At 37.7% G+C, this 26,173-nt stretch overlaps 1 protein-coding gene and 1 long non-coding RNA gene across 5 annotated transcripts in view; one reads left to right on the top strand and one right to left on the bottom strand.

Annotated features, from left to right (window-relative positions):
• The first annotated feature begins 18 nt into the window (after window positions 1-18).
• Window positions 19-4,429, top strand: LOC149917768 (uncharacterized). Its single transcript, XR_016466761.1, has 3 exons — window positions 19-1,627; window positions 3,460-3,558; window positions 4,344-4,429. It is a non-coding gene; the product is annotated as an uncharacterized LOC149917768 (long non-coding RNA).
• Window positions 4,430-4,891: 462 nt separating this feature from the next.
• CHID1 (chitinase domain containing 1) overlaps window positions 4,892-26,173 on the bottom strand; it is a 108,582-nt gene continuing 87,300 nt past the window's right edge. For 2 of the 4 annotated variants that reach the window (XM_090140636.1, XM_090140635.1), the window contains exons 11-14: window positions 12,981-13,061; window positions 10,036-10,078; window positions 6,114-8,211; window positions 4,892-4,966 (exon numbers count right to left, since the gene is read on the bottom strand). In XM_090140636.1, the coding sequence (XP_089996762.1) occupies window positions 8,113-8,211; window positions 10,036-10,078; window positions 12,981-13,061 (223 nt within the window). In that variant the 3' untranslated portion in view covers window positions 4,892-4,966; window positions 6,114-8,112. The remainder of the gene's footprint in view (window positions 4,967-6,113; window positions 8,212-10,035; window positions 10,079-12,980; window positions 13,062-26,173) is intronic. The other 2 variants (XM_090140637.1, XM_090140639.1) reach the window with 2 other exon arrangements.

The raw sequence follows: 26,173 nt of genomic DNA, 5'->3' as shown, positions 1-26,173 counted from the left end.
AAACGCTTCTCACAAAGAAAAGATTTTATTATTTTGGGTTTGTTCTGAAATTGTAAATAGATTCTTTCAAATGTGACTGTTTACTTCCCTGTAGCAGAAATGCTAAGTCATAGCTTGAAGCAGTGATTGAGCACCTGGTGGGAAGGCAGGGACAATACAGGGGAGCTCAGGTGTATGCAATGTACCTGAGTGATCAGAAGGGGTAGAGCCAGGATCCACCCCTTCCCAGACCTCATTTAAGGGTTGGCAGTGGAGGCAAAGGGATATTGTTGAAGATTCCTACGTACTGGAGGTCTTCGAAGGGTAAGCAGCTTCTTTCCTATATTTCTATACTTACAGTTGCTGTATTTGGGCATATCCTCGCTTGCTGCAGCCTAGTGCTTTTGCTTCTCTGCTGGTGTTGCTGTGCTTTCTGTTGCCATTCCAGAATGGCCCCAGATGAGTGATTTAATGCCGCTAGTGGAAATGTCTTTAAAAAGGAAAAGGACATTATTGTGAAAGCAGCAGGATCCATGAAAACTAGCTGAGCTATACAACTGCACAGTGCTTCTGTGTGCTCAGAAACGTTTTCCTTTTCATCACACAAAACCACTTGCTGTTCTGTCCTTCCAAACAATGCTTATATACTTAGTGCAGGAAGGGTGAAAGGCACTGTTACTACTTCTGATTTCTCCCATTCTCGCTTTTTCAGCACAACTGTAGGAGATAGAGCTGGATCATGTTTTCATTTGAGAGTCATTAAAAGAATAGCAATCAGGCTGCAGCTGCGCTGCTAAAAATCTGTTTTAATTATAAACAACAATAAAAATCCAAGAACACAAATGGGTTCCAGACACACAAGTCAGTAGAAAAATTGAATGTGGAGTCTTTAAGCAGTGATGGTACCTGAACTGCAACAATGCCTGAACACCAGGAAAATCCATGCCTTCACCTACAAACACAATGGCTTGGGACAGAAAGGTAAGCAGTAGTTTGGCTCAGACACCTCATGCACACTGACCATGCAGTGACTTTCAGAGACAGAAGTATGTCCTCTGGAGCACATTCTTAGGTGAGGTTAACAGCACAAAGTCAGCTGTGCGAAGGAATCGAGCAGAACTCTCTCTTTTTTTAATGAGTGAAATGCAGGCAATGATAAGGGCACTAGAAGAAGTGTTTAAATTCTGGACTGGAGAGAAGATGCCTCCCAGGAAAAGCAGTCTCTCTAACAGTGTGAGGACGGAACTCCATTACCCTTGTTATGCACTTTAAAACAGTGACTACGTGGCTAGGAAATAGCAAGCCTTCGAAAAATCCAGCTGTCCTCACTTTTCTGACCTACTGCAGCTGTTAATTCCTTCTCCTGATGGTGCAGATCACTATTTCTGTTTATTCTTTCTAGACTGACTTGTTCCTGTATCTACAAGTGAAGCTCTTTTTGAAGCTGTTCTTCCTTTACCTGTGGTACAGAGGGGAGGAATAGCAGCATGCTCAACTTGATCTCTGTGCACTCATGCATGCACAACAACTTGTTGTCAGCAGATCATGAAGCTTTTATGGAAGTACTGACTGCAGAACAGTGCTTATGAGGAAGGGGCCCTGCTTTGATCTGGTTTCTGATGACTCTGCAGTAGAGGCCAGCCAGCAGGTAATGAGAGAGAGAGACAGAAACGTTGGCTCTGTTTGACTTTGGGACAGGCTTACTATGTGACAATGAAAAAGTTACTTTTCACTTGTTTTTCTTCCATCCTTTGTTTGCCAGTCCTGTTGAAAGCTTGGTGCTCTCCCTGGAACACCATTCTCTTCCAGCATGTTGTATCTCCTGCCTCTTTCCTGCTCTGGGAACCCTACCTGTGCTTTCAAAGCAGTTGTTTCCAACAACCCAAAGTTCCTGAATTCCTTGCCAAAGAAAGGGAGAGAGAGGAAGGTGGCTTCTTATCTACTTGATAAACGAGTTTAATACTGCACATGCTTGAAATTCAATTTGCAAACCAATAAGCATATCTCTGAAGGGAATGAGTATTTACAATATTCATGTTGTGATCCACAAAATTGACTCAATAACTTAATTCTTTGCCAAAAAGCACCGGGTGAAGCCATCAGAAGAGTAGCCTTAGTTTTTACAGATACACTGGCCAAGTATACAGCTTCAATTTTGCCAAAATATTTCATATTCCTTGGCTCCAAGAAACATGAGGCACAGGAAAGACCTTGAAAATGCAGAGGTTTGGCTTTATTTTGCTTCACTGACTGTAGCTCTTTCTCGCTCCTACAGGAGTGAGAAAAGGAGAAAACATCTCTTCTGAAGGCAGTATCTTCCTCCATTCCCTCTCTTTCATTTCTCTCAAACAGCCATGAGAGCTCTGCTGCCCCTTCCTGTCCATCTCCTTAAGAGATGCAGATAACTCAACAGCAACTGCTGACTGGAGGAGATGAAGTCTGATATGAAATCTGGATCTTGCTCAAGCCAAATATTTGAGCACTCTGCATTAGAGCAAACAGGCAAGTTCTCATTTGCCTGGGGAAGATTAATATTCTCCATCACTTTATTTATATAATTTTATCTCTTATCAAAACAACAGATAAATCTTGTCATGTAAAAACCAAAACTCGTGAAGCTTGCTTCACATTCTCTCTTTTATCAGTCAGTAATCCCAAGTGTTAAAACAAATACCTAAAAGTGTGATTTAGCCCTTAGTGCTTTAAAATAGTCAATAAATGTCTAAAGTGGGCTTTCAAGACACAAGCTCAGCCTGTCTCCTCTATACAAATGCATCCTTATGTCAACTACAATTTCAGGGTTGATACGAATGAAGAAAGAAGAAATTAGATGGAATTTAAAATCCTGGCAAACTGCTTGTCACAGAAAGTCCATCTAAAACAATTCCAAGCTAACAGTAAAAGCAATTTAATTTTAATAGAAAGTTCTGGGTTAAAGAACGTAAGCAGCATGCAAAGACCTGATACAGCAGACAACCATTTAGTGTTGTAATTCTAAAGGTGTCATTGAATAAAATACTTTCTGAAGTTAATTCAAAATGATAGCAACAAGCTACCCAGACTCCAAAAATCAATCTGCCTGGTTAAGTTGCATCTGTGGTTGGGGAACATGAGACAACATATTTGCAAAGAGAGATGCGTGCCTGTCTATGCATTTGTGGAACTCGAGTCATACAATCGTCTGAGTTAGAAGGAACCTTTGAAGGCCATCTGGTCCATCTCCCATGCCATGAACGGGGTCACCTAACCTACATCAGGTGCTCGGAGCCCTATCCTGCCTTCCCTTGAATGTTTCCAGGGACAGGACATCTACCACCTCTCTGTGGTGAATGCAGCCTGTGCCAGTGCCTCATGGCCCTTATTGTAAAAAACTTTTTTCTTATATCCAATACAAATCTCCTGTCCTTTATTTTAAAACCATTTACCCTTATTATAACCTTGCTAAAGAGTCTTTCCCCTCCATTTTTTTTTTTTTTGTAGTTACCATCAATTACTTCAAACATCTCTACCTGGTACATTACCAGCTGCAACACAGTTGCAGAACACACGAGTGCAGAACAAAGGAACTTGGACTTCCAGGTAGCCAAATACATCAGTTGTTTAAAGAAAACAAATAATGATTATTAGCACAAAGTCTTTTCACAGAGGAATGTGAAATAGCAGAGTTAAAACACCACAACTGTTTGTTTTACTCAGAAAGCTTCCATTTTGGCAACTGGGGCAGCAAATATGTGCAAGAGGGAAATCAGAGGAGAGGTAGCTGCTCTGAGCAAAGCTGAGCTTTCCCACCCTACCACAGAATCACTGTGTAACTGCAGGGATAAGGGAGCCAGTTTAGCAAATGAAACAGCAGAAGTTCTCTATCTCCTCCCTCGCTGTAACTGCACAATGCTCCCAAGCACCTTCCCCTTAACTCCTACAGCAGAAGAATGCAGATATTGCTGCTGCTGGGTCTACATCTACTCATGGCTAGAAGTGTGAAATCAGAGGATTTTTTTTCTCTAATGTTTATTAGATTTTGGGTGAAAACAGACATATTCAATCCTAAGGAATTTCTTAAGTTGGGCAGCTACTGCACATTTGCTGTTTTCAGTCACAGACCCATTCTCCATTAACAGCAAAGAGCACGCACCAAAGGCTCTGGCACACTGGAGGAGACCTCACTGAAATGCCTATTCAGGCCATTTCTAAATGCAGGTTCTAAGGAAGAATAGAAGAGGAAACTAATGATTGGCAAAAATTAATGATGTCCTTAGGGTTTAAGGGTTTTTCTTTGGGGCAGGGGGTGAGGTTGAGCTTCTATGATACATTCAAACGCATGAAATAAGGGAAAACAATATACCCAGTCTTACCTTTTTGAGCAGGATGAGAAGCAGAGGTACCATGCCGGCTTTACATAGTGGAGTACACTGGTGAATGTCAAAATCTTCTGACTTCCACTCCATGTCCCCCATCCTTCAAGGAAGGTGAAGCGTATCACCCAAGCAATCCTGTATATAGCAAGATTGTCACGGCAAAAGATGAGAGAACTGGAACATTCTCCAATCTACTGTGGCTGCATGTGCAGAAAAATACAACCATCCTACTTGGCTGATACCAAGTCACTGATTCCAGAATCACAAAGCACACAGTCTGCTACTGGAAAGTCTGTACCTTCCTGCCACCACATCACACCTGTTGCAATTAGTTGCTTCAGGTGAATGAAATTAGGAGAGCTGGAAAGTTTCTAGAAAATCAATACACTGCTCCTGTACACTGAGCACTTTCACATGAGCTTCGTTAACCACCTTCAAAGCAACATGTGGGCATCTGATGCAGTTCTGTTCCCACCTGAGAAGTTGCACACAGAGGAACAGCTTTCAGTTTATGCTTTGCCTTCCCAGACCAGGTAATTACTAAATCTTACCTTATTTAAACTCCACGCAATGGATGGATCAAATGTGATAATCTTTGTGCTCCAAGTGGTGCCTTGCTCTGCTTTCAGCAGCTGATGTGGAGAATAAATAACAAGTAAAATAACAAATTGTTTTCAATTTTGACTCTTGGACTCCATTCATCCACTTTTTTTTTTTTTAATTACAATTTGTAATAACATTTTATTTCCAAAGTAATACATGTAAAGACAGATTTTCAGCTTTTAATCTCAAATGCTAACACATGATAAGTGACCTTATTTATTTTAGCAACATTTTGAAGAACCAGTGTTAATCAAATTCTATTCTGTTCTAACTCCAAAAACTAAAACATGGGGAAATGCAATTAGGGCCACATGTAAGAAAGCTCTGCTTGGCATCAGCTAGGTAATTGATACTGTTCATGGCACCTGTGATCTTGCTGTAACATATGGAAATTTGTTCCTATAACAGAGTCAGGTGACAGCACAACTTTTTGTCTTCTTACTAGTACTTTAGAAAACTGAAGGATATTCTGTTGAAATAAAAACATTTCTATTTTAATACTTGCTACATGATTTTTGCTGCTTTAACAGGAACACCAGATATTTCTCCCCATCATACCTTGATTTTTTAAGTCCAATATCTTTGGCTCCACAAGTACTTCATTTAAGAAGTATTTGCTTTTAAGGATAAACAGACGTAAAATGTTTTCCTCACTGTACCAAAAAATGTCTCCATATACCACAAAGCAATGTTTTCTGTTCTTTTTGAAGCACAGAAATGAAAGTAAATTGCCCAGTATCATGGTTCTTACAGCACTGCCACACAGCACTCTCACCCATTTCTGCCCTTTGCTCAGCTTGCTCCCCTTGTCAGAAGGAAAGACACAAAAACAGATGCCCTACAGAACCCATCTTTGTACCAGCATCTCTCTTGTGTCATCTTCTCACCCAAGCAGTGAGGTGTAAATTTCAAGAGAAATCTGCCTTCATCATGGGTCACTGGTGGTACACAGCTTTTTTGCATTCTGTGATATCTAACAAAACACAAGTTGACACTGCCACACATTGAGAAATTAAGTGATCATAACATAAATCCATTAGAAGCAAGTCTTCATTCATTCTGAAGTTCAATCAAATGCCTGCCAGGTACTTTATTTTCTGAGAACTTCATGCTAAAGAACTATGCTTGCTCTGTTTCTTTTTAACTGTTATTTTTAAAGCAATAAATATGTTTTACCTTTAAAGACAAAAAGACAAAATCCTTAGTCTCATGCCATGAATTGCTCAAACTCACAATGTACTTCTCCTCTGGTATTTATTTTTCATGATTTAGCAGGGTTAGTTTGATCTTTCTGACACACAGAAGTATTCATTCCATCTCTGAGGATGCTAAAGATAGTTATCCCTAGCACAGCTGTACTCAAAGACAAAAAGAACAGTTGAACTTCAGAGAGAATCATTGCGAGATTGAAAAAAAATGAAGAAAAAAGTGTGACAAATTACATTTATCCTTTTTAGAGAGGAAACAATCTATTAAAATGAAATATTTTCTTCTTCCCCAAAACTTTCACTTTTAAAACCACTATCTACCAGCTAGTAGCTGGCAATGCATGCCATTTCAGATCCCAAACTCTTTCGTTTGTAACTGATCATCTTTTTTTCTGAGACATTCTGGTTTGCTAATGCCACTGAAAGCAGAAAAACAGCATAATAGAACTTAATTCTTGTGCAGACACCATTGCCAAAAGTGACTTTTAAATTGCTTTTGAACGAACCAGAAAGCTCAAGTTAATTGAACATGAGGATTCACGTAGCAAATTATCTCAGTACTAATGGTATGGAAGAAAGAAGCCTGATTAGTAAACCCTGCTGGATACTGCAATGTGAGAAGTCGAGAGATGCCAGAACTAAATCAGTGAGGTGAAGATCAATAGTTCTTTAAGCAATGGTGGATTACAGTGGGATTTATTCCGCTGAAACAAGCAGGGGCAGATAAATCCCCCACTGAGATTAATTACTGGGAAGGGTGGATGCAAAGAGAAGGAGTGCAGTTATCTTTGTGACAACTGTAAGTGGCAAGAAGAACGCCAGTGGGAGTACAGAGCTACTGCCTGGATCTCTGCTGGGGACCAGCAACACCCTCATCAAATTCCCACCACCTCCCCTTACTTCCTTACAACAAACTACCTTGAAGCCTGTGTACTTCTACAAACAGAAAACTTACATATATGGGGGAGACAGGGCTGTTTTTAATAGCTTCTGAGTTAATAAAAAAAAATCTGTTTCATGGAGGCAAAAGCACCAATGTGTGCAGTTAAATAATGACAGCTTTATTCAGAAAGATAGTGACTATATTCATAGCACCTACTTAAATAAAGGCGTCAGTGCTGCTGTGGTGTTCTCTTGGGGTTATCAGCATAATCCATCATTACACGCGTACTTCTCATATCCATTGTAGCCTTTTGTGCTAAACACTACAGTTCCCACAAACTAATCACTAATGCATCATGCACTGGTGCAAAGTACTGTAAAATAAGACACTAAGCAGGCTAAGTGGAAGAGAGAAATCACAGAGCATCATCTCCTACTTACAAAAATGATTTAGAAATAAGTCATGAATCAGAATTACTGTGATTTTGAACTACATAAGCAATGTAGTAAAATGAAGAAAACAAATACAGCCAACAGTCAGTATTCAATCCTTTACCAGCCCTAGAGTAAGGTATCTAATTGCTCCCCTCACACCCACCCTCTTCATTTTATGTTGACTTACCTTATTAAGAGACAGCAGGTTGCAGAGTCCAGCAGATGTTAAATTTGCCAGACATAATCTGATTAATTTATTTGTTCACTTAAATGATTAGCAGCAATTGTTTGAGAGATATCCAGCTTAAGCCCTGATCAGATGGTACCAGTTTGTCCATTTAATTTCTTGCAGAAAAAAAAACCTAGAAAATATTTTCAGTTCTAGTGTCATCCTAGCTGTACAGGTTGGTCTGTTTCTAAGCGCTGTGAATTCAGAAGCTTTCAAGTTCTTTTCTCTGAACTTTATCAGAAACCAACAATCTTGTCTATGTGGCAAATCAGGAAGTTCTTTATTGGGAAAAAATGCAAGTTTAATACAGATATGAAATAAATCACAAAAAATGTTTTCAAAATCACCTCTCCAGGATACTCAAATTAATTGAAGGTGGAGTCTCAGTGAAGCAAGAGTCTTTCCCACATCATCTCTTACTTTAAAGCAGGTCATAAAAATAATCCAGGCCTTGTCCCAGTTCCCAGATGGATATACCAGTGCCCAATTCTTTTGCAAGCTCTAAGCGCAACTGGATGGACTAAGACAAAGACACATAAAGCAATTAGCTTTTAGTCAGAGGCATCACACACTCCATGCTGTCATCTCTCTCTGCCATTAAAAGACTTTAAAAATAACCATCCTTGAACTTCTGAAAAGCCCAAAGTCTGTATTTCAAATTTTCTCTGGCTAGCAAGCACTCATTCATTAAGAGACAGTTCATTACGCCGGTTAATTCAATGACCTAATGCAAGATAACCAGCTAAATAGACAAAATGCCACCGAAATAAATCTGATTTATGAACTATGCAAAGGACTGTTCTAATTTAAGCTATCATTTCCCAACGTACAGAAATTCTAACTCTTCCCAGAAATTTCCCAAGGGTAAAATAAAACTTTATCAGTGAAGATAATTAGAGCAACCATCAAGATCTTGTAGCTACCCTTGCCTTCTCCCAGGACAGAGTCATAATTTTCGTTATCAGAATTCTATTTTTAAGAGATTCTGGGAGATGAATTTAAAACGTATCTTTATCCATGCTACTGCCATCCATGTAGATTTGGTTTAGACATTGGTTTACAAGGGAAGTAACGTTACATTTTGTGTTCTGTACGTCTCTCAGTTCAGACAATAAAAACAATTTTTTTTGAGTCTTTTATTTTCAGGTTTTCTTACTTCGAAGTGCAGCGCTGTTTGAACAGCTCACACCACAGGGATGTCTTTAAAACTCACTTCCATAGGAAACAGAACAAAATGTCAAGGTGTCATTAATACATCTACCAGGCCTGGACTTCATGCCTGCCTTTAACTAACCACAAAGAAGTCAATTTTGAGCAGCTTAACCTACCAGTGATTACAACATTAAAAAGGGGAACAAACACATTTGTGAGTAGAGAAATAAACCCAAATTCAATGTTGACTGTTTTGATCGCCATGATGTGAACAACTCTTTGATTCACACAGTCTCTAAATATTTCATTACAATCTTGAAACCTACAGGACTGAATGTTCTTGTTCAGGCTAGGTCTGATGCTAGGAGGGTGAAATTCTAACACAAGAGCACAGAGAATGTAATGTGATAACATGCAGCACAATCTGTCTTTTCTCTGATAGATTTGCAGTGAAATTTCAGGGCAGATACTAGCAAGAATATAGTTAGACATAGCAATTCATATCCCATATGTGCTAGTACTTCCACCTGTTTTACATTAATGAAGGGAAATATAGTTGTACTAACAGAGCATAAGACAATGTTCCCATTCAGAAAAATGGAGCTTTGGAAAATTTCACAATAGTATAACCATATTGAATGTCTCTGTTCTCTCTAAATATGATGTATTTCTTTTACAGAAGCCAGCAGAGGCCTAAAATTCTGCCTTTAGTTTAATTGGAGAAAACCTAAAAATAGCTCACTAGGAATTAAAGCAAGTAACCATTTATCATGTATTTTGGTACCCTGCAGACTACTCTTTGGACAGAAACTGTATGTCCAGCGAAAGGACTTCAATAAGGTCAATGTTGTTCAGAGGGCAAATTTTGTCAGTCTCTTCTCTGACAATCCAGCATCTGTTAGAACATGAACTGTGCGCTCAAACAGCTCCTTTCAGAGCTCTGGTTTGTCCTGGTGTCTCTTATCTCTAGACATGGCAAAGCTTCAAAGATCCCCTGAACCCCATTATGCCTTAGACAGAAAAAAAAAAAATCTTGCACAGGAAGCTGAAGCCTTTTATCATAACTACAACAGGGTGAATTCTTTCACAAAAGTCTAAATCCAGTTCAGTATTTTATAAGTGTCTTAATCATCGAAGTCAAGTAAATACTTCTTTCCTCTTACTGCCCTGGGTCAGAAAAAGTCATACCTACCTTCAGTGTTGGATAGAAGATGGCGTGTTTTCCTCCTTTATTTCTAAAAAATAAAGGAAAAAAAAAAATAGTCACAATTGCTCTAGTAGACTCTCTCACAATTTTTAGCTGAAAAGTTTTATTCCTTCCAATAAGAAGGGAACAAAGACGGTGCTTAAGAAAACTGCTGACTTTATTGTGAAAAAGATATTGCTTTTAAAAATAAGATATGCTAGTATGTTCAGTATCTGGGAATTAATACGCCCATATCAAAGATAGAGACCATCTGCAATTTAGTACCTGGTTTGAGATTTTTTACCGAATGGCCATTTTGTTCTAGATGCTGAAACTGACTCTTTCTCAAATTAGACACTTTCGCCATCAGCTTCCATTCAGCTCACACCTGCACTCTGTCTACAGCACAGGGCCAAAATGTTCTCTACTGCTCTTCCATTTCTAATGCAGACAAAAACTTCTACTCCTGCCCTTCTCTGCTGTAGACACAACCACGTAAGAGCACAGGAATCCAAAGTGGTGGGGAAAGAAAAGCAGCCAGGGGAAGGTACCCCTGCACTGTGTATCTAGAAGTCAAATAAATGTGCAGGTATCAGTTACAGGAATATCTATCGGAGTATCTTGCAAGGTATTTATTTACTGTATTCTAGTGGTCTTTAGGAGGACAACATTTAAAAGAGGTAAAAAGGCTGATAGCTAAAACAGAGACTCCAAGACATCCAAGAAGATGCAAAGTGAGAAGGAGATCTCACAATAGAAATGGGTTGATAAGAGATTTCAGTAAATACACCCCAATATCTTGCTGCAACTGGATGCAACATTCTAAATCCATTCAGTAGTAACACAGAGATCTGCCTACTAAATGTTTACCTAGAAGAAGATAAAGACACTTGGTTGTCAGATGGAAACTGAACAATTTTCCCAAATAACTGTCTTTTACGTTAAACTAAATACTAGTATAAAGTGTATGGGCAGGGCAAGCTTCACTGGGCACAAATGCCAAGGTTGCATTTTAAATCTCCAAATAATGAGAAGGATGAGTTAGAGGTGGTCTCAAAGCATCAATTCTCCAGTTAGGCCAGAAGGAAATGCAGATTGCTTGGGCGGACAAAGTGGACACTGGCTGGTAAAATCACTCATCTTGAGCAAATGTGTACCTACCAGTATAGTGCACTTAGAGACAATAGATTTCTGTAATTATTAGCTAGTCTCTGCCCACTACTGTACTTTGCTTGAAGATTCATAATTTGATTTCTTAGCAATTGCAGACATGCAAGATTTCCTGGTGAGGTGTTTTACTATTGCTGCATATTCAGGCTTTCCTACTCTTCCTATCCAAAATAACTGGACCCTCACAAAGCAAGGTGGTCACTGAAAGAGCTCCCTTAAATAAGCCTCCCCTGCAGTCAGCTGAGCCACTGCAGACATGCTGAGATGCACGACTGCCTGCCAGCCACAGCATAGCTGGAGTTCAGAGTGATTTTCTCATCCAGTTTGTTTTACGCATGGAAAACTCTTTCAGAAAGCCTACAAACAACATTATCTCCAAAGACTGCCTTTCAAAGGTAAATGAGGTAGTGCTACTGCCATGCCTTCTCTTTTCTATATCCTGTTTGGATAAAGACATTTAGGAAATGCTTCAAGAATGAATCCCAGATATATGCCATTCAAACAGAGCCCTCTGATTTACTCTCGAGAGCAAGTTGTCATCATGTGGTCATTGTGCCTCCAACTGGATTTTGCATTAAAGATTAGTAAAACTAGGCCTCTGGTTTACTTCTCTTTAGTTTACATGAAAAATCTCTTAACTGTTTTACACAAAGTAACTGTGCAACAGGTTATCGAAGAATTAAAAAGGAAAGAACACAGATTTCAGTCCCTTCAGAAAAACACAGAAAATAAATTGCAACACTGCTGACCAGCAGGTAAATGTATTTTGTTCTGATAAGAAATGCGTGTAGTTGAGGAGTTTACAAGGTAGGATAAAATTGCAGGTTGAAAGAATCCTGGAAAATTAATCATAAATATATAGGTAGGACAGGGCTCTTGTTGTTGTTTCTTTCTTGAGTTTTAAAATATTTCAATCAAAAAGATATTTCAAAAAATGTACTAACACTGCTGCTTTTTTCCTAAGGCACCCCAAAATGCATTTCACTCATTTTCAGTGGCATGCTCTCTTCATGTTGTCAGTGCATTGGATAGTATACAAGATAAAGTTTTGGAGCAACACTAAGATCTTGTTTGTAGAATTTTACCATATTTTTTTATGTTTGTATATAATATATAGCAAATTATTACTGAAGCTTAGTAAGATTTTGCTGTTTGTTTGTCTGTTTTGAATGTATTTTTACTGAATCGTTACATGAATTTTTACATGATGAATTCTCATCATTTCATGGTGAAAAAAGAAGACAGTTATTAATCTTTTTCTTCACGCTCTTGGGAAAACATTCCCAGTCTTTTTAACAACTTCTGTTATAGACCTGATACTCCATAATATTCTCTATAATCCATCTCACATAGTGCAGGTCTGTTGCTGACCAATTAAGTCAGTAGAACTTGTAAAGGCTCTTATATTCCACAGACTGTTTGGAGAATTACATTTGGCTGATCATTGGTAATCACTTGACAGCTCAGAATACTCATTTCAGATGCACAGTGTAAATGGCACTCAGCAGATAATTTTGATGGATAACTTCTAAAGATATGACTCATCAGACTTCTCTTCTGAAGATTGTTTTAGCTTATATTATTTCATTAATCCTTCCCTGGTTTAATTCCCTTGCCTGAGGCACTTTTATACTACAGTTCGGTGTTGACACACAGATCACAAACATCAAAATTTCCATTTACTGATTTCAGTTGCATACTGCAGTTAACTGGCAATTCATTGTGTACTGGGCCGTGTCTAAGAATATTTGTAGAATAGTTAGTGAATAATTGTAACTCACTTTTTGTATTCAAAGTAGTGTTCAGCAATTTGTTCATCCCAGACAATCTTTGGTTTGTGCTCCTTCAAGGTTTCAATGTACCTACAAATTAAAAACACAGATATGGAATTAACTACTTTTCTAAAAAGCAGATATGAATTAAATAGCAGACAATCTTGAAAACACAGTTTTACCGTGCTGTCAAATATTGTATCAAAATGTTCTTGATTACAAATCATTTTATCAGCCACATTTCCAATTTGCCATGTTCATGTTTTTAAGCTTTTTTATTTAAGCAAAGGAATTTACATTGATTAGTTAAAAAGATCTACAAAGACACAGGATTCACTGCGCTTCAATATTTGTATAGCCTAATTCTTATATGCCAAAGGAACTGAAGTCAGTCCTAGAGGCTAATTAAGGCACTTCTCAATTTTAACTCACTATTATGTGAAAAAAGCTCTCCTATAAAAGGAACTTAGTTAATGTTCTAAGAATGAAATAAAAAATGTAAAGCTTATTTAAAAGGAAAACCTACTACTATGAAACCTTTAGAAAAATTATCTACACCACTCTTTTCTTGGCATTATTTTCTTGCAGTGGACATTTTGAATGGGAAATTGTCTACCTCATATCTAAGTGACACAAAGCAAAGACAGAAAATTTGTACACAAAAACTTATACACAAAAACTGCGCAGGGAACCAGTGAGGAATGGTTAGGATGGTCTAAGTTGTGCTCTTTGTTCCCAGCATTGTCTCAGTGTAGGGACAGCATCTCCCTGTGTCTGCATCTCTGATTGCACAACTGAAACAATGCTGCCTGCTGCCTCCTGGAAGTCCACTAAAAGCTGGCAAGCTGCTGCCTAGGACAGCACCACAGTCATGAGAGGAGTCTCTATCACAAGTTCTTCCATCCCTTCTTCACCTTTGGCCAGAAATAAGGCTGAATTTAACTCTGCTGATGACTTCCATATGGACTACATATTAGGGGGTTTATCTGGCCACGGTCCATTGGTTTCTGTGTTTCCTTGGGGACTGTATCAGCAATTTGAATTTCAACTCCCATCAGCAGTACTCCACCTTTCTCATGATTATATAAATCAATCACAAGCAAATACAGTTGTCATAAGTAGTAATAAAAATTATTTTCCTACTAGTAGATTTTATAGAAAATCTGTTAAAACTGTGTCTTTCATAGTATGTCTCATTTCTTCAATAACATCTCTGCTCATGACAAGGTTTGCAGGGAGAAACATGGCTTCAAGTTTTATTTGAAATTTCTACCTCCTAAGTAAAAGTTTTTATAAATAATTTTCATCAGACACCATCTTGATCTTGTCATTGCTGAAACTCCATTTCACTGTATAGGAAAGAGAGGGAGAGAGGGAGAATTTGTAATTCTGTTTGAAAAAGATTCACTCTGTCCTTCCTTACTAATCTAAATTACAACACTGAGCATTGCAGGGAATATTTTCTCTCTCCTGTGGTTAGCTCATTCCTATATTGGTAAATTGTCACCTACTGGTAGAAGCATTAGAAAATATTTTCATTTCATATTTAGGCCAACCCAGATGAGCTCCTTAAGCATCTACATAAGCCAAAAAAAAAAAAAAAAAAAAAAAAAGGTAGCAGCAGCTATTGCACTATTCCTCAATACACACATGCCCAGTAACAACATAACCTTTTCAAGTAATTAAACCTTGGAACCTTCCCTACCCTTTTTAAGAAATACAACATGTTAAGTTTTGTATATTGAACATTTAAAGATAGTTTTTTAACCCAGTCCAGAATGGTGACTTCAATAATGGTGGGAAATGCAGAATATAGGACCAAGATGTTACAGCCAAGAGTTACCAGCCAAGGCACCCTGGCACAGTTTCCTTCCTGAACACATATCCTTTGATGGGAAACTCTCACTTCTGTAGCTAAAAAATACATGATTATAGAATGTCCAACACACATTTGAGCAAGCTTTAGAATCAGAAGTATAACTTGCAGCAGTCATTACAGCCTACTACGTATAAGATATTATTATTTTAAAGCTGTTCAGGCATGCAACTTATTTAATGAGAACCTGTCCTGACCATGCGATGGGAATTTGTTTCCCTTTCTCCTGGCTCTGGGCATTTATCACATGGTATGTAAGAGCAAAAATGAATGAATTTATCTTTAAATCGCATGTAAAGTGATGATGCTAGCTCCAAACTCGAGTTCAGGAAAGAAGAAATATTAGGCACAAAATTGACACTGCTTTCCATTAATCTTGGGGATCCTATTTGAAATGCACTAAGTTGTTATTAACGTTGTCTATATTAAGGACAGCAAAAATTCAAAGTACAGTGTTAAAAACAGTGAGCTCCCATTCAGTTTGAATTCTACTGCACGCAGACAACTCCCACATATTCCATTCTTCTCTACCCTATCTGTGCATTGTATAATAGTGCTACACCAGCACATATTGCCTCTTAGCCGAGGCGGTACTTGACTCAACAAACGTGTAGTTATTTAAAAAAGAAAAAAGTGAACACAACTGATGCAATTTTCCATCACACTGAGCCAGACAAGCATGGGATACAAGAGTTCCAGATTCATTTCCAGGAGGAAAAGTGATGGGCAGAGAGCTCATCATAAAGAGCCTTCTCTCTTCTCTCTACCTTACATCACTCTTTGCCTCTCTGCTCATATTTATTGCTTTTTTTTTCCTCTCTTCTCTTTCTAGTTTTTCCCTGACTCTTTCTACTTCCACTGTTCCAGCTCTCATCTGCTTTTATATATTCTTGTCTAGACTAATTTAGACTAATTTATTTTGTTCCTTGTCTATCAGCTCTTAACTTATTAGACATCTTCTTTTACCAACCAGCTTCAGCACCTGGGCTATGGCAAAGACTGAAAGCTTGGCTTCACTGCTTTGCACTACATATTTCCCACGTTGCTGTGACTATTTGCAAATAGAGTTGTGCTCAGTTTCTCTGTTCCTAGCCTGAAGCAACAGCAGCATGGATGAAGCACCTAAGGTGCTGAAGCTGGCTTCTAATGAAGCTCCAATGCAACACAAAGAAATACACATGGATTATCAGGTATAGTAGCAGAAGACATGTTAACTGTGCACCCAACTCCCAACCACTTGTTCTAGTTTAACTTAACCAACTACACATAGTCCACATATGCCAGCTGTTATCATGCAACTCTAATGCTCCCCACTCGTTCATAAACCCACTGGACAGAACAAATGAGAATTCAAAAGGAACATACGATGGAGTACCTGCAAAGTAAGCCCTGGCAGAGAGGTGGATCTACGAGCAGCATGAACATGGTTACACCTACACATGGCTGCACACTTAGCTGACAAATAAAAGATCCAGAAGAAAACATCTCAGAATGTATGGCTGCTGTTCTTTTCCTAAGACAATTTTCTACCAAAATAGGAAAGATGGAATGGCACTGAAATATTTTAAGGTAAAAATAGTGATCTGTTGTTCTTCTGAAGAAAATATTTATCTTCATGGATAATGCTTTTTTACCGAGAATACAAGGATCTTTTGTACAAGAATACACATTCTAGGAAAATATATTTTCAGATATAATCTTATGTTAAGATTTTTAATCATCAGGTGCACTTTGATGCTTTTTTCTAGTTCATGTAAGCAAAACAAACTAGAAACAACAGGTCTTTAAGAGGGAATGTCAGTCTACTGCTCTCCTTTTAGTCAAACTATGCAACCTTTGATGATGTGCAACTTGTCTTCTGTTTCTGGATATTCTCATCTGTTCCTGCTGCAGCAAACCAGGCTTATCTGACACAGTACCAAACATGAGTGAAAGCATAAAAACCTACTTTCCAGCTTGTAGAAGGGGTGTGTGCATGCTGTGTATGTGTTGAATGGGAATAACCAGAAACTCAAACGTGAAATGAGTTATGCACACACAGACAAAACTAAACCAACAACAGGCTCAAATGCACACCTGTTTTGACTACAGTATGCACAGACAATCAGAAGAAGATTGACGGTACATGTTTTCTTTTACCAGTCTGTTTCAGTGACAATAGCCTGAACTTGGTTATTAAACCCTGAATGCAGCAGGAACTGCATCTCCATAACTGCCCACAGATGGTTCCTATCCACAGCAACAGAAGTTTTAGACTGCACTAGATAAGACCCATCTTCCCCTTTTACAGACAGTTTTATCTCTTAATAAAAACCAGAGAAAATATGCAAAAAGTTTGTATTCTACAGCTGAAGAGCTTGGATTTCTGATGTTAAACAAACCTAGAGAAACAACTAGAAAATAGTATTCATGGTTGTACTCCAAGAACATTCCTTATCTTGGTATGTATATTTCAAACAGTACTGAGCAGTCTCCCTGCTGCTCTGTTGTACATCAGGGCACTGCGTGAAAGGACTAACAACTTCAAATCAAGATTTTTTTAGAGGAAATATCTATATATATGTATAATTTAGTACTAAGGGACATGGTTTAGTGGGCAGTATTGGTGGTAGGTGGATAGCTGGATTAGATGATCTTAAAGGTCCTTTCCAACCTTAAATGATTTCACGACTCAATCAAGGCTTTTTGTTAGTGTTGGATTTCAACTACCACAACACTTTCACATTGTAGCCGTTCAGGCTTTGCCCATAGCTTTCCTTCTGGTGAGAGAAAATGTCAAGGAAGAACTTAATCAGGAGACATTTTAAGACTTCACATCTGAGTAAAGCCAGCATTGGTAGTGAGAGAAACAGCTCTTTAAAAAGGTGCTTTTTTTGCGGGTAGTGAGAGAACTAGAAAGACAGAGAATTGGCCAGGAGAAATTATACAAAACCGATGATGGGTTGTCATAGTTCTGAATATGTCAAAAATAATTTTGTATTCAAATATTCCATTTTACAGCTGCGGCAGAAAATGCTGTAACTTGCGTCTGAGTCTCAAGATTCCTTTTTGGCCTTTCTCTTTCTTTTTTAAAGAACAGTTCTAAAGAATATCTGCAGAAATGTTGAATATACGAGAAGCCAGAGAATACCTTCAATGGTAAAAAATGAAAACATAAAAGAAAAGAGAATGTGAAAAAGGACAATATAGATATTTTGCATTCTCATTCCATTGACACCTAAGAATGCAGCTTGCAAATGGTAGAGAAGTCTTGAAGTTTATTAATCTTTAGATATAAGCCTTTATAATAGCTTTGTGAGCATGCATAAATTCATGAAAAGGCTAGCTGCAGAGTCAGAAATTGCATAGTAGTATATGTACATATAAATATATAGTAATAAATAGGGTGAGGATCCAAACACACACACTGCTGGGTGATAAGTGTCAGTGACAGTGAACAAGAAGGTAAGCTTCCACCAGACAGGATCCATAGGGATCCTAAGCATTCTTTTTACCCATTTCCTCTCAGCATTCAACACTCAGTAACAAAATATTTACTTAAAATGTGCAAGCATAAACTACTGACTTCAAACAATCTGGACTTCACTTAACACAAATTCCAGAAGCAATTTCAGTAGCAAATAAGATATCCAAGAAAAAGACAGCTAGTACATATCTTGGAGAATCAAAAGAGTAAGCTAACAAACATAAAATCAGATTTAGCTTTGAGGATTCATGCATTTGAGTGGGGTGGAGAACACCATCTAGAAGCCTTAATTTATTCTGTCTGCAAGATATAGTACTTAAAAATAATTCTGTTAACATCTTTAGACTTTTTCATGTAAAACAAAACCAAATGCAGTATTTGTGGTGTTGTGAGTAAATCCAAGTAGCAGTCCAGAAAGAAGGAATCTATAAACAAGCACCAGTTTTCTCCATTAATCCTTTCTCTGTTGATTTCAAAAAGTGCAGAAAGGCAGCCATGTGTTGCTATTTTTTAGAGCTCTGGAGACATAGAAGAAAGTTGAGCATCCTCTACTTGCTCTCATCTCAGGGGAACAATTACCATTAAACCATAGTTTTAATGACAGCTGTAGTGTCTTACTATAGATACAGAAGGAAGCTCAAATACAGCATTTCCACATGCATGGGTATGTTAATAGTGTTCCTTATCCTCATTTAACTATATGTGGTTTGATGAAGAACAAGCCCTGTCTGAGTACTTACTCAGTACTGAAGCAGGTGAATTATGCGAGGGAACTGAAAGTGCAGCTGAAAGTACTCTAATGGATGCTATCTTTTCTCACTGTAACCAAAATGGTTCTCCTTTATAAAAAGAAAGACAAAGTTACACCTCTATATGGATGAAAGAAAAGCAGAAACCACAGATGAGGCAGAAAAAGATGTGTGTATTTAAGTATTTGAGGTTTTGACTCAAACTGACAGAAACAGGAAGAATACTTAAAAATCTCAAAGAAAACAAGAGATTTATTTCTGTGATAAAGATATCGGTTTGGATATCTTTAATGTTGATGTCCAGCAGTTGCATATTATTTTGCAATAAATAGAGATTTAATATTTTTGTTCTTATCATCTGTTTTTCAAGATGCTTACGTGGGGCTACAAAACACGAGCTTTCTTTTGCCATGCAAATTATTTATGAAAGCAGCTATTTACTAAGTCATTTTTTTCCATATGCATCAAGTTTGCATAAATTTTCTATCAGAAATCTTTGTTGTTCTGGCCACATCCAAAGTCCCAACTTCCTAGCTGAAGTATCACACATTTCCCTCTGCATTTGTTCACTTAGCTGTATATTTTTGTTTCTGATTTGTCCAACCTAACACATGAAAGATCACTGATTAAGGCACCGTTTGGTTATGGCAGCCCTTGCTGTCTTGAAAGAATGAGTTCCTTTCCTTTAAAACTCAATTTTGTTGTCTCTTTCATCTCTGGCCAAAGGATACCTTCCTGTTAGGTAGTAGTTAACAGTAGAGTACCTAACTATGCTAGAACAAAAAACTTGTGAGGATTCAGGCAACCTTACAGAATTAAAAATGCAGACAAGAACTGAATGTAATTAGGCATGTGGTTACAGAACAGCTCAAAGAATTGCTCTATTTTATCCTGTTTTAAAAAGTTTTCTTTGACTACTAGCTATAGGATTTATTTGCATTTATGAACTCAGTACATAACTCAACTTGAAGTCCTCAATAAATACGTATCTTCATTTAGTTTGACTGTATTTGCACACTATAGCAGAAATGCTAAGTCACAGCTTGAAGCAGTGATTGAGCACCTGGTGGGAAGGCAGGGCCAATACAGGGGAGCCCAGGTGTATGCAATGTACCTGAGTGACCAGAAGGGGTGGAGCCAGGATCCAGCCCTTCCCAGACCTCTTTTAAGGGTTGGCAGTGGAGATGAGAGGCTCTTGCTGGAGATCCTTGCCTACCTGAGGTCTTCTCTGAGGCTAAGCAGATTATTTCATTTGTTTTTGTGTTCTCAGCTGCTGCATTTGAGCATATTCTCACTTGCTGGAGCCTAGGACTTTGCTACTCTGCTGTCATTGCTGTGCTTTCCATATATGATACACACATTTTTATAAATGTGGCTATATAGTAAAACTGCAATGTTGTCTTTGTTATTCCTCTTTAAGTTATTGCTAATTAGGCCTATGTCTGGGTAAGGTAAGAGTAACAAAATTATCTCTGAAATTTAGGAAACAGGTCACCTCAAGATTATCACAGTTCCATTTCTGACTCATTTCTGTTATGAGCTACACTAGCAAAACCTATCTCACTTCTAAGCCAGAATCTTTTCTCCTCCTTGAAGTTTTAAGCTGGAATAAGGGATAAAGGGGAGGGGGGAAGCAGATATGTAAATAGTCTAATATATAATATAATAACTTAAAAATTGATTTAAAGTAGATCCTCCCCTCCCTCATAATGAAAAATGATTTCATTAGCCATTATAATTTACTCTGCTGCGCACTGGGGATGACTTTAAAAGCCTTGTTTAAAGCAGATGTTAGCCTATTTTGCAGATGTAAAATGTTCACATTGTGAAAGCAAACTGATTTTTCTCCAGACTCTTCTCACCTGCAGCCAATAATGCATACCAAGAAACCACAGATAACATTAGAACTAAAATAAGAAACACAAGTGACAACTGCCTTTAAAAATAAAAAAGGAAAATACTTTCTCTCAACTGTTTCCTCAAACCTTGCATCACAGAGCTTTTCTTGCCCACGTGACCACTAAATAAAACCATTATTTAAACAAAACACAATTAGAGCATGCTCTTTCAATCCCCAAATTTAATTCACCTGTTCTGTTTCATCTAATTCCTGCAATGTAACTTGTTTACATTGCATAGCAAAGTGGCAGTTCAAGAGGTTTACACAGTATGATTATTCTTGTTAGGGCTGATCGAAAGCCAAGTGCAGTCTTGTGAGATACTTAACATCCTTATGCTTGCAAGTTGTTCTAAATGCAATTGACATTACTTGTGAAAAGACATTACAAAATGTGTGGTACTGATGTGTCAATAACCGTAAAGCAAATGTAGTGTTTTAACTGTTTCTTTTGATACTAAAAAAAACAAAAACAGGAGGAGATCTCATTTTCACTAACCTGAGTCATGAAGGTATTACAGTAAAAACGTAAAGAGAATATTCAGCAAAATGACTATCAGCAAAGTACCTACATGTTTTGAAGAATTTCAACTTTTAAGGGCTTCTACCATTCTAGAAAAAGGGAAAATTATAGGTCCTGACACCCTCCTCCTCCTTTTTTTTTCTTTTTGTTAATCACTTGTTAGACACTTAGGGTTTCTTTATAGATCATGTCCAGAGAGAGAAGAGTTAATCTCAACCTTTTAAAGGGCAGTGTGGAGATCTGTTTTGAGCTGAAATCTTTCCAGGAGCCTCCAGCATGTGGGTAAGTGGGAAAATAACCCTCTTTTTGGGACAAGCCTAGGACTTCCAATGTTGTTTCAGAATGATTATACCCAAGGATGCTGTAATGAAATGCCAGAACTGGCTTAGAGCACAGTGAAAGCATTGCCTACTCCCATCACACACCAAAGGAGACCTTCACCACAGTCTAGGGTAAGAGTTATCTCAACACCACAGATTTGAGGATGTGTTTCCACTAGAAATTGTACGTATTTCAAATTACATGGTTTAGTGTTAAATATTGGTGATAGGTGGATGGTTGGACTGGATAATTTTGGAGGTCTTTTCCAGCTTTGGTGATTCTATGATTCTATACACAAGGAGTAGTAAATAGAAGACAAATTATACTGAATAATGTATGAAATCTGTCATCAAAGATGTAAGTTAGATAACAAGTATCTAATATGTGAAAGAGAAGATGCTGAGTGAAAGAAATCTTCTTACAGATTCCTGAAATCCTTAAAAGTGCTTCCAGGTTTCTAAGACTATGATATATCTAGATGAGAACTGAAGATGCTGAGAAGCCAGCTGGTGATATATATTTTTTTAAGAGCTAAACCACCAAACCAACATTACAGCAGCTTAATGTTCATTCTTCATAGAAGAAATATAGGTCCTAACAAGTTCTTCTAAGATTATGTATCATTGTGTAGTAGTAGAAGTATTAGTCCTTACTAGGCAGGATAATATAAAACTTTAAACTACTCCAGCTCATCCAATAGTCTGGCTTACTGCAGAGGCTTAAGCAACACATGGTCTTCCTGGTTAAAAACTACTTCTCAATACAACAAAAAATTAATGCTTGTTTATCCCTATAGGATTCTTTCAAGGATCAGCAGGTTAATCCTAAAAATAAATCTTTGAACATAAAATTGCCAGTTTAAGGGTACGGTTTTTGAAATGCCTGAGGATAAAGCACTTTCAAACGCAGTATGTTAAATACAGTAGCATGCTCCATTCTTTCAAGAACTGGCACTGTAAGCAATGCATAATGAAAAAGTGAGGCTGTATATTTCTGGATGTGAGGCTGAACAAAATTCAGATATACCAACACATCCACTGTTCAGCTCAGCTTCAGCTGTAAATAAGAAAAACTACAACTATGCAAGTTCTGTAGTCTGCCAGGTTGTTTTTATGATGGCTTCTTTTATAAAAGAACCACAAATTTTAAAAGGTTTCTAGACTATTTATCATTGCTAGCAAAAATAGTTAATGGTGGTGACTGTTGAAAAAATAGTGTTTTGTAGCTGAGAATTACTCTATCAAATCATGTTACTGTGTTCTTTGCGTCTTGTTGTAGTTTACATGGGAACAAACAGCAGGCATTACTTTTGGAGTGACCTCTGTAGAACTACTAGAAGACTTCTGGTCTTTGTTGAAAAGATAGCACAATTACAAGCTCATGCAAATAATGGCTGATCTTTCCAAAGTAATGCAAATCTCCTAGGTCAGTTCATTTTAAACAGGCCTTAGAACAATCTGGACAGCATACAATTCCTCCAGTCTCAGCATACCTTGAATTGAAGATGGGCTATAAAGTAATAAAGTATATTTTATCCAATTAGAGTGGAGATTTACGCCTCTTTAAAAAAAAAAAACTATCTTCATCATAGCAGTCAAGTAAATGTTTGAGCACATATATTTTAAATTTCTTGATAGTTAAACTATTACTAATACTGTGGCACTACTGAAATAAAACCCAACACTTCGCACCATGAAAAAGCAGCAGAACATCTTCCATATCTTTGCTGTATCTCAGACAAATATTGTTTCTTTTATTGTTGATTTGTTTTAAGTTCTGCTGGACAAACATATCTGTGCTTACTGATTAGATTAGTTAAGATTAGTTTTTAAAGCAAAAACAATAGGTATGTATTCAAACTGATTTCAAAAAGAATTGTTGCTTAAATCAACTGGCAATGCGTGGAGCAGAAATCAAGGGGTAAACTGATGGCCATGCCATTTTCCTCTAAGTTAATGGAAAATTCAAAATGTAACATTGTCTTACCTCTAACAAGCATATACCTGGAATGTTTAAATAAAGCAGCATTACTTTTCACGTTAACCACAAACACCACATCTCTAGGCAACCAGTTCCAGTGCCTCACCACTGTTTCTGTAAAAGACTTTTTCCTTATATCCAACTCAAATCTCCCCTCTTTTAAGTTTGAAACCATTTCCCCTTGTCCTGTTGCCACAGACCCTGCTGAAGTGTCTGTCCCCTTCTCTCTTACAGAATCATAGAATCACTGATGTTATAAAAGGTCTCCAAGAACATCCAGTTTAACTGTCCACCTATCACCAATAGTTTTCAGTAGAACTAGCTCCTCTTTAGATACTGAAGGGTTGCTATCAGGTCACCTCAGAACCTTCTTTTCTCTAGGCTAAACAGCCCCACTTTATACACAAAAAAAACCTTTGGTTTTCTGAATAAATTGCTGATTTAGAGGAATGGTATAAAGCAGAGTTATATTCATAGCATATGTGGGATCTGTACATCCTAAAATTTTGTTAGTACCTGGGTAAGCTAGGAAAGTATATCCTTTTGCCACATTTGAATGATGGAAGTTGACTGTGCAAAAATTTGAGCAAATTTAGTCAGTAGTTGTTCACAATTTATCTAAATTTACTGTCAATAGTAAAACAATAGGGCATTTTTGTAACTAAAGTGGCTCCAAATGCAAACATACATTACACTGCTATAAAGTTTTCAAAATATTACAGCTTTGCATTCCCTATACAAATCATCCAACATGTGCAGTAATCACCAATACAGCTGTCCAATTAATGGAAGAAGAAAGTCCTTAAAATGCCTATTAACCATAAATCTAACAAGTTAAGCATTAACAAGGGCATGCTATGTTTACATGATATGCATATAATGAAAGGTCAAACTAGAAAGAAAGAACAAATTAAAGAAAGAAAATTGAAGAACAAAGACAACTGCAAGGCATTGATTAATAAAAGCAGAGTGGAAGAAAGTCTGATATAATGTGGAAATAAATAATGCTTTTAGTTTAAATTGTGTTTAAAAAACACAATTTAGAAAAAGAATGTCGGGAACAAAGAGGTTATCACTTTTCCTTTTTGTTTCAGCTTTCATTAGTGAGCATCTTCTTTTTCCAAAGGCATATGAAAAGCATTTGATTATTTCAATTTAAAAAATGAATTCCACTGAATTGAGTCTAGTAAGATACTAAATAGATTCACTGCCACAAATAAGTCAAGTTTTCTATCTTGTGTCAGGCCTGAGGGGAGAAGTGGAACTTTCCTTTTCATTGCAAAGAGCCATTTCAAAACCATATGGCAGAGATATCACCTGGGAATAACTCCGTTTGCCCCACATACATAATTATCACAAGCTCCTGCTACATTTGTATGCACTGAGATGAGGTATGAATGACCTTGTTAAGTAAAGAAAATAAAAAAAGAAGAAAGCTATAAGATGAAGAGAAACTGATGGGACTGTCAGCCGTAGAATTGCAGACCCTACGTTACAGTCATGAACAAGATGGAGAACAGTGCTTGGTTTAGATTAAAACATCCCGGCTGTGGCTACTGGCAGGCTTACTGACCTATGTTTGGGATTGCCAATGCTTTTGCTGGTTATTACTTTAATTGTGCTTGCTTTTACATAAGATGGGGGGGCTGTAATCTGTTGCAGCTACTGCAGTAAACCACAGAACTGCTTTACACACATAGTCTACGAAGCCACTATTGGACCCCTTCAGAAGAACTTATATTTCAGTATCCTCATTCAGGATGGCACAGTTTTCTCCTTAAATCTAGAATTATTACTACCGGATGACAGATTCTGTACTCAGCATCAAACAATGCTTGGTGAATCAAATTGAGTATTCCTGCAGCGATATAAAAGTTACCTTCTCAGAGCATAAAAAAGAAGTTTCACTTTTTTCAGGAAGCTCTGATTCCATAACTAGTCTCCATTGGTGATTGATTTTTGATCAGTTTTCTGATTGACTCTGTCACTTGCTGACTTGAAATCCCAAATGCTATTTTGTAAGTAATCTCGGTAGGACAAGGGGGAATGGTTTTAAACTGAGACAGGGGAGGTTTAGGTTAAATATTAGGAGGAAGTTTTTCACACAGAGGGTGGTGACGCACTGGAGCAGGTTGCCCAAGGAGGCTGTGGATGCCCCATCCCTGCAGGCATTCAAGGCCAGGCTGGATGTGGCTCTGGGCAGCCTGGTCTGGTGGTCAGCAACCCTGCACAGAGCAGGGGGTTGGAACTAGATGGTCATTGTGGTCCTTTTCAACCAAGGCCATTTTATGATTCTCTTTTTCCTTCCGACAATGTGAACAATGATGATTGCTGTTTTTGATCAAACACTCAAAACATTTTCACACAAAGAACAAAATTAGGAAGAATAA

This window comes from Phasianus colchicus, chromosome 5 (genome assembly GCF_987193195.1).
Source record: "Phasianus colchicus chromosome 5, bPhaCol1.hap1.1, whole genome shotgun sequence".
Taxonomy (NCBI): domain Eukaryota; kingdom Metazoa; phylum Chordata; class Aves; order Galliformes; family Phasianidae; genus Phasianus; species Phasianus colchicus.
This window is presented reverse-complemented; position numbering and strand designations above follow the sequence as displayed.